The 9,364-nt window shown below is 51.8% G+C and overlaps 1 protein-coding gene across 1 annotated transcript; it reads right to left on the bottom strand.

The window, feature by feature from the left end:
• Positions 1 to 1,412: 1,412 nt before the first annotated feature.
• DYNLL2 (dynein light chain LC8-type 2) lies at positions 1,413 to 7,913 on the bottom strand. The gene is made up of 3 exons (XM_064271291.1): positions 7,731 to 7,913; positions 3,849 to 3,987; positions 1,413 to 1,725 (listed from the first exon to the last, which is right to left on the bottom strand). The coding sequence occupies exons 2-3, from the start codon at positions 3,978 to 3,980 to the stop codon at positions 1,588 to 1,590; spliced, it is 270 nt and encodes an 89-aa protein (XP_064127361.1). The 5' UTR covers positions 3,981 to 3,987; positions 7,731 to 7,913; the 3' UTR covers positions 1,413 to 1,587.
• Positions 7,914 to 9,364: the final 1,451 nt, after the last annotated feature.

Genomic DNA, 9,364 nt, shown 5'->3' with positions numbered 1-9,364 from the left:
TTCTCCTATTCTCCACCAGCCCCAAAGATGGACTTAAAAAAAAAAATGAGCTGGACCCCCCATCCCCCTCAGTGTCAAACCTACACATGAGAGTTTTTAACGTGATCCATGAGAATCAGCAGCTGACCCCCCTACCCCAGCCCTGTTCTATCAACAGATGAGATTTCTCCAGAATTCTCCTTGGAATCTCCTCCCACTCATGGCCCTGCTCCACCTCGAGATACCTGGCTTCATCACTGCAAGACCGACCTCCTCCAAAGTTCCCCCAAAACCCCTCTTAGGCCCTTTATCACTTCTATGCCTACCTCCCACCAGAGGCTGCAACCACCCAGTGTCACTTTCCCTCTCCACCAAGACCCGCTCCAGCATAGACGGCAGCACTGCCATCTCTTCCCAGGTTGTGCTCCTAAAGCCTTCAGAGGGAGCAGACGGCCGCAGGGCAAACAGAGGATCTGGGCTAGATGCTGAGGGGTTGACACCTGTCTTCCCCCCAGAACAAACATCTCCAGAGGTTTTTAACAAAGGCCCACTTAGAACTGTTCCCCCTACCTACCCATAATACCCTAGGGATTCCACACTGTCCTGTCCCTCCCTCCCCTCTACCCTCATCCAAGACACACACATACACACACACACACAGAGGACAATCAAGGGAGACACTGATTTGGTTTGACTGCTAAGAGCTAACTAAGGAACTACAAAAGGAACTACAGTCACCACAAATTCCCTTGCCAGCCAGCAGGGGCTGCTCTAAGAGAACTCCAGAGGAATGAGAAAACCGAGGGCTAAGCAGGGAGCAGACAGGAGGGGAGAAGAGAAAATGAAAAGAAAAAAAAATCAAGCTAATCCTACCCCCAACATCCTCCTAGCATGAGCACTGGCAGGAAGAATAAAAGGTAACCCACAGAGACATAGCCTTACTTAGAACCTCTTCTGACAAAAGACAGCAAGACGAGTCTGCTCCCCACTCCCACACACCACAGACAAACACGTCTCAGGGCCCCCTGAAGAATCCACCCCCCACCCCACCCCCTGCCCCAAGTCGTAGAATCACAGTTCAGTGGAATAGTCTCCCTGGTACTAGAGTAATCCCCCCGCCCTCCTTCCTATCCCTCTCTCCTTGCCAACCCTAATGCCGTCTCCCCGCAGCCTCCCTGGCCTCCCAAAGCAGCATCCACCGCCAGGAAGAGGCAGCTGCACGGTTTTAGTTCCACCTCCATAGACCTATTTCTTTTCCTTAGCCCTCCTAGTCTTAGGGGCTTTGTTGAGAGATTTTCATTTTGTATAAGGAGAGAAAGAGAAAAGGTAGGAATAGGGAGAGATTTCCTAGGGCAATACAACGAAAAAAAAAAAATTAAAGTCTTGAAAATTAAACATAAAGCAGCCTTCTTCCCCAGGCAACTAAACAGAAAAAAGTTTGGTTTTGTTTACTGCGACATACACATGAAATCGAGTATACAGTCCATGCAGTAGCACAGCCATTGGAGAGGACATCCTGGTGCTGGCCCCCAGTGCTAAACAGTCCCAGCAACGCCGCCTGCCTGCCATCGCTGCCGCCGCCGCCACTGACGCCTTCACCATGGCCACCTAGCCTGACTTGAAGAGGAGGATTGCAACTTGACCCAAGTAAAAATAGATGAAGTGCTTTGTCTCGTGTGTGACGTAGCTGCCAAAATTTCGGCCCACGATACAATGCCAGGTAGGGTTGTATTTCTTGTCAAATTCCTAAAAGAAAAATGGAAGGGGAGAAGAAGGTGATTAGGGCAGCTGGAAGATGAGAAATCAGAACAGGAGTCTCTCCCTACAAGTTCAGCACTAATATCTACCCACTCCACCCTACCCCCACCTCCGGGCCTCAGCTCCCCGAGCCTCAGGAGCTCAGGTTCTAAGGCTGGCTAGGATACTCCTTCCCTCATTAATAATGTAACACCACAAAGGCTCCATTATTTCTCTCCACTGAGGCTCTAGCCCTTTATACCCTACCCCATCATCTCTCCTTCCTCTCACTACCCCCCACCCCCCGCTAGCCCACTGTGTGACCCCTCAGCACAATCAGAAAGCCCAGTAGAATAAAAGACCACCCCAACATCACAGAGTACAAGTAAAAACGAGGAGCAAGCCTCCCTCACCTGCTGCATCCCCCATTACTAAACCAAAAACCAGGATACTACAGAGAAATGAGGAAGCAACGTCAAGAGTACTGGGAAAAAGTTCTGTATGAGTCAATGTTAAAGGCACTTCCATGTCCCAGGCGCTGTGTGGGTTGTAAGGACCTCAGTCATGAGATCAAAACAATCCCCTCACTTCTCTCAGGGGCCGAAGTTCAGCATAAAAACCACCCAGGAATCCTGGAGACCTAGCCAAATAGGCAGTGCTCTGCCACTTGTGGATGCAGCAGAAAACAGATGGCTCAGTTCTAGATGTAGCCTGTGATAGCCATGCAAGGGCAACAGCCTACCCCAACCCTCAAAGGCCACCAAAGCTGCCAACACTGGGGCTCCCTCCCCCAGGTACTTAACATACAACTTGCCAGTCTCCTCAGAGCCCCCATACTATGACTCCAAGCAGTACTAGGAGACAGTGGAAAGGGCATGGGCCCTCAAACCCAGCTTCAGTCCTGGCTCAAGACTCTGTTAACACAGGAGACAAAACCAAACCAAACCCATTATCATCAAGTCAATTCTAACTCAGCAACCCTATTGGTCAGAGTAGAACTGCCCCATAAAGTTTCCAAAGACGTGCCGGTGGATTCGAACTGCTGACCTTTTGGTTAGCAGTTGAGCTCTTAACCACTGCACCACCAGGGCTCCTAACACAGGAGAACAATAGTCAATTCCCTAGGTCTCATTTTCCCCATGAACAAAAGGAGATGGCTGGACCAAATAATCTAAGGATTCTTTCAGTTCTGAGAGTCCGCAATTCTGGATTCTCTCCCTGGATAGGACAGCAAGGCCATCACTCAGCAGGGAACCCATATCCCTAGCAGCCTCTCTTGGCCCTGCTGCACACACAAGGTCTGCTAGGATTCGAGTCTCCTCTTCTCACTCCATCCGTCTGGGTAGGAAAGCAGAGTTCTATAAAACCCAAGGAGACCCTGTGACTTCTATGGACCACAGTGCTACCACCTCACACACCCTTCTTGGGATGCCAAAGCAGAGAATGTCAAGACTATGGCCCCAATGGGCATGGGTCCTGGCTTGGAATCAGGAGGCCTAGGTCCCACTTTCCACTTATACGCTCAGCTGCTTCCTTGCTGTGTTAACCATATCCACTCAGAAATTTTCCAAGGACCAAACCTATCACCTCAGTATCTGTTAAAAAAAAAAACTTGTTTATTCAAACCCACCTTTTTCTTAAAAATGTAGAAAGAAAGGGATGATGCAATTATCTGTGAATACTTTTTTAAGACAAGGACAAGAAAATCCCCTACATGATGAGGGTTATTATAGAGATATTTCACTTTAAATGATACGATTTCCTTAACATTTGCATATGATCTTATCTGTTCAAATATCCTTGATCTTCATTTTGGATAGTTCTGAATTGAGTCATTTATATTTTATCCTGAAGTTTTCCTGCATAGTCTTATCCTTCTCTGATGCTTGACACTCCCATGATTATTCTGAGAACACATATACACACACCAGCAGAGCTCCTACAAAGAACTCCTAAGGTGAATGCTTTGGCACTCCTTATCACTCCTTAATTTGTCTGCTTTCCAAGTTCCTAAGGTTTTGTCTGCATGGGATAGGTCTTCTTTGCTATGTCCCCAGCTCCAGCCTTCCCTGGAATACATCTCAGCTGTTCACCCTCAACCCCCATCACCAGCCAAAGCTCTCCCAGAACACCTTCTTGATATACGCAGCAATGTCCTTCTCTATGTTGTACTTCTCCATGGCCTGCGTGGCGCAGTCAACAGCATCCTGTTGCATGTCCTCAGACATGTCTGCATTCTTGATCACTGCCTTCCGGTCAGACATCGTGACACTGCAGAAAGAGCAGAGAGGTGAGGCTGATAGCCCATGGTCTGGACAATAAAAGCCATCTCCTAGGTGTGGGGCCTCAGTGGGAGAGGGGAGTGCAGGAGGCGAGGGCAAAAGAAAACACAGACATGAAGCACCAGGAGAGGGAGTTCCTGAGCTTTTACCAGAGACATCATCCTCACCCCTGGGAGACTCAGGGCAAATAGCACATCATCTAAAAAATGGTAAAGGTTCTTTCAGCCCTAAGTTTATCTATTTCCAATATCCTGAACAGTGCTGATAGCCAACATAATAATATGTCACCTACTAGCTGTGTCCTTGACAAGTTACTTAGCCTTCTTTGTGGTTCCATGTTATCTGTAAAATGGGGATCACAGGATGTCCTGAGGATAAACCAGGTGGTATTACACCTTAACATAATAAGCCCTTGATTAAATGGCCATTAAGGCATTATTGGTATCACAGTGGAAAGGTGAACTCCTATAGGAGGTTGAAAGAAGGTGAAAAAGGAGATTGATTCCTACAGGAATCAGTAAGCCTGAGTTCTGGTTCTGACTTTGAACTCTGTGGTTTTGAACAAATCACTAGCCTTTCTGCATTTGACTATTTCCATTTTAGCAATGAGGACAGCTCCCTGTTGGGGTTGTTATAAGAATTAACTAAGGTTACATGAGATCATCTGTGAATAAGGACCTGTAAATACAGGGGTCGTCCCATGGGCTAGATTCAGCCCACCACCTGTTTTCATAAAATTTTAAAGGAACATGCCATGCTCATTCATCTACATATTGGCTAAGGCTACTTTCACTCTACAACGGCAGAGCTGAGCAGTTGCAACAGAGGCTGTATGTAGGGCCTATAAACACTAAAATATTTACTATCTGGACCTTTAGAGAAAAAGGTTGCCAAACCCTGTTCTATACAAACAAAAAGAAGTAGGGTAGATTCCAGGGTACCAATGCCCAGTGGTGGCAGAAATGACAGTAATTATGCCTTCTCTTAAGTACCCGGAAACCCTGGTGGCGTAGTGGTTAAGTGCTACAGCTGCTAACCAAGAGGCTGGCAGTTCGAATCTGCCAGGAGCTCCTTGGAAACTCTACGGTGTGTTTCTACTCTGTCCTATAGGGTAGCTATGAGTCGCAATTGACTTCATGGCAGTGGGTCTGGTTTTGTGTTTTCTTAAGTACCCAGGACAGAGATGCCCGTTAGCAGTGGAAAGGCTGAGACGGCAGCCTCAAATCTGGGCAGTCAGTCACACCTGCCATCACATCTCTGTCCCATCCTTTTCTCTGCCTCCCCCATCTCTTTACTACATTTATTCTTTAAAGCTCAGTCTAATTTTTAAAGGTCTACATTTTGGACCCAACTCCAACACTGATTTGTCATTTCCCTGTATCTGTTTACTCATGTCAAATATATCTGTTCACCCAAAGATGACCCAGCTCCAACACTGATTTGTCATTTCCTTGGATCTTTTTTCCTCCTGTCAAATTTATCTGTTCATTCAAAGATTACCGACCTACTAAGAGAGGCAAAGGCATTATAATATCTTATTTTCCTCACAGAAATGCTGAAGCATTCTTTCCCCTAAGCAAAAACATAAGATTGGGAAAAACATGGCATTAGAGGTTAAAGTAAAAAATAGAGTAAAGAAAGGTGAAGAACTGTTGGTTTCATATCCCTACTATCCGGACCACGACGTTCATGGTATGGCAACCAGAATTCTGAGGTAGACCCTCCATGGTCCGTTCCTGGGATGAGAGGAATCCCAAGAAGGCTGGCGGGGATCTGCCTGGCAGTCTGTAGCATGCGAGGTGCTCTGGCAGAGCAGAAGGGATGAGTTGCAAAATCCTGCCCTCTGTCCTTGACCACAGCCCCATCACACAGAGCAGCAACAATCCCAAGTTTCACCCTCAAAGTGCCACTCTGTGGCCGAGCCCAGTGAACAAAAGATGGTCTCATCCTAGCCCTGAGACAAGGAGCCTGCCTGATCAAAGAAAGGTCCCTGGTATTGTTCCAGGCCACTTTGATCTCTGAATCCACACTAGCCTGTGTGCTGGATGGGCTGGAAGGAAAGCAGAACTCACAGCTACTTCTTCAGCCTTTACCAAGTGCAAACACCACACACATGACAGCCACCAGTCAGGCAGCCCTTAACTGTATCCATGGGATCTTTGCTGGCACTGTCAGACTAAGCAGGGCCAGTCCACTTCAAGCACAGGCCACCAGAGGTGAAGGGTTAGTGGGCTAGAACCCCCCACCATCACACTAGGAAGAAGGGCCTTCTGACACACTCCCAAGAGGAAAAGTCAGAGCCTCAAGAGGAGGCTGTGAGCACCACCTGGTGCTGAGGAAAGGTCAGGAGAACACTGTTCAAGGCCTGACTAGCTAAATGACCTTGGGCAAGTCAGCATCTTCATTTTTAAAACCAATGGTTGAAATGAGATCAATGTGGCAACCTCAACGGGTTTGAGCAAAGGTCTAACAGCAGCACGGGGACAATGTTGTGATATCACAAGACTCTCGATACTGAAGAAAGCTAGTGTCACCTGGTGGCCTACTGCAGGTTACCACTCGAAAGGGGGCACTATTTACAAACCCAGGGGTGGGGGTGGGGCCCGGTTAGACAATGAAGTGAAAGCATAAATTTGGCTCGGTTTACCCAGTAAGCTCACCTGCTCCACTGCCTCATCCCCAAAGTCCAAAGGAGCAACTTTGTCACAGTAATTAAAAGCCACCTTACTCTCCAGGAGAAAGCCTCCAGTTACATAATATTGGTCTTGTGACTACAATGCCACAATTCTTCACCCCTGGCCCCCCGAGGCGTCTGAGCGAGGCAAGGCCCAGAGCTGGCCACCCCTGTCCAAGGTGCCAGCGAGAAAAGCATAGGGAGGTGCCCAGCCTAGTCCCTCCCTTAAAAGGATCTGAGCCTCTAGACAGAAGGATGGTAGAGTGCCCCAGGCCAGCCACCTCAGTCACGAGCCAGGTGCTCCTTTGAAAAGCAAAAAGGGCACCCCAGGACAGCTCCCGAATTTTCGACAAGAAAAGCTAAGCCTCCAATGATAAGGACGGCCCAACCCCCCCCAACATACACACGAACGCTTCTGTCTACCCCTTCTGATCTCCAAGGGGGCCAGTTCCCTCCCCTACGCCGGTCCCCCCGAGTGCAGCAGACCGAAGACCAGCACCTGGAAGATGAGAGCATCCTGCTTCCCACCTCCACCCCCGCCGCCCCACCAGGTCCGCAGCTCGGGCCGGCCAGCCGCCCTCCCCCACCCGGCCTGGAGCAGCGCCGGAGTGACTGGGCGTCCTCGCCGCAGGAAGGACGCCCCAGAGGGTGGCGGCGGCGGCGGCAGGAGGAGCCGCGTCACGCCCGAGCCCTCTCCACCCCCTCTCCTCGGCCCCAAACACCAGCGGCCTCCACACAGCGCAGGGAGACTCCCCGGGGGACGGGGAGCGGCACCTCCGCAGCCCCGGGCCTCCAGCCGCGCCACGAGAGTCGCGAGAGCAGAGGTGGCGCAGCCAGGGCTGCGCCGAGCGGGAGGGGCGCCGAGGGCGCCGCGCTGCGCTGCTGGGGCCGTCGACGCCGAGGGCGACGGGGCCAGCGGTGGTCCAGGCCTTGGGCCCCGGCTGGGCCGGGCGTGGGGCAGGGAGGCCGCAGGGGCGCTGCGGGTAAGCCCTGGGCGCGTGGGGCTGCACGCGACAGCAGGGACCGCCGCCCCGAGGACGCCCCCGCTCACTGCTCACCTTCACGGAGGCGAGTCCGCAAGGGGCCCCGGGGGAGATGCGATGGCCTCAGGCAGAGCGTGGGCAGGGGCGGTGTCCCCTGTGCTCCTCCTGCAGCAGCCGCCGCCGCCGCGGTCTCCGGCTCCCGCAGCCACGGGCCGCGCGTGCTGCCGCCACCCACGCTTGGAGCTTCCCCGGCCGCCCGAGCTCCGCTTCGCGCCCGCCGACCCGCCCGCCTGCTCCGCAACCGAGCCTCGCAGCTCCGCTCCGCTCTGCTGCTGAGCTCGGCCGGCGCGCGGCCCCCCTGAAATAGAGCCCCGCCCCCGCCCCCCCGCCGCGCGCGCCACCGCCCGCGCTCGCCATTGGCTGCGCCAGCCAGGCCCCGCACTGCGGGCTTCTCCCCGCGCCGCTCTCGCCCCACATCTTGTTTCCTCCCACAATGCCTCGGGGCTGAGGGAGGGGGAGGAGAGGGAAAGCTGAAAAGGGTGGGGGGAGGGAGAGGGGGCCTTAAGAAGAGGAAAAAGAATGCAAACCCTTCGACCTGGGGCTGGAGAGTCCAGGCCTAAAAAGGAATAAAGAGGCCAGGCCCAGGGAGAGGGAAAGAGGGAGGAGTGTGGAGACCCCAATCCTAAAGACAAATAAGAGAGATGGAGGTTTTAGACCCAGGGTGCAGATGAGGAAGGGAGGGAAAGAAAGGGGAAAAGGGTGAAGTCACCAAATTCAAGGAGAAGACAGAAGGACAGGGACAATCCATGGGCAGGAGAAAAACAGTCAACCCTATGGAGAGGTAACAGCATAAGCAGCCCAGGGGCTCTCCTCCCCTCACTTCTGGGAAGGAAGGCCCCTTCCCTCTCCAGCTCAGCCTTTGTTCCTAAGCCTGAAGGCCCAGGACCTATGCTCCCAGCTGGGGCCCCAGCTTGTATTTCTTTTCAAAAGCGACCGAGGTAGACCCTAAGCAAAATGGTGAGGGGAATGGTTTGTCTTTAGCACACAGGCCTCTGTTGTCCTTGGGTGGTATAGATGAGAGTAAGCCATTTCTGGTCAGTCTATGCTAGCCCGGGGCCTGAACTTCCACCCTTACCTGTCAGATTGTGGGGGGAGTGAATAAACCCTTAGAACTGTGAGGAGCCTTAAAAACCAACCCCACCCATATCCCTCACTTTATTGAGGAGGGAACAGAGATAATGGAAAGGGAAAAGCCTTCACCACATCACCACAGGTCAGCCTAGACTGGGCCTCTAGGCTCAAAAGTGCTTCCAGGCAGCAGCTCCTCTGGTGGCTGAGGAGACTGTGGGAGTGTGTGTGAGTGTGAATGTGTGTCACTGGGAGTGTGCTTGTCCCCCTCCACCCCACCCATCCCCAGAAAAGAACAGGAAATATTTTTCTCCCCCAGCAGTTTTACACAGGAAGTGTCAACCTAAAAGGGTGGTGAGAGTCCTTATTGGAAGCCAAGTATTTTGGCCACTGAGTAGGGATTGAGAAACTGGCAGGGGTAGCTCTTATTCTCACCTTTGTCCTTTTCTTGCCCAAGTCGTGATCAGACTTGCTCCGGCCCTGGCATGCTCTGGTTAGGAGCATCATAAGCTAGTGCTCATTATGTGCCAGGGGAAACCTGGAAAGTCATCCCCTCCCTGATTCTACTTTAGAAAACTTGA

This window comes from Loxodonta africana, chromosome 18 (assembly GCF_030014295.1).
Source record: "Loxodonta africana isolate mLoxAfr1 chromosome 18, mLoxAfr1.hap2, whole genome shotgun sequence".
In the NCBI taxonomy this organism is placed as follows: domain Eukaryota; kingdom Metazoa; phylum Chordata; class Mammalia; order Proboscidea; family Elephantidae; genus Loxodonta; species Loxodonta africana.
This window is presented reverse-complemented; position numbering and strand designations above follow the sequence as displayed.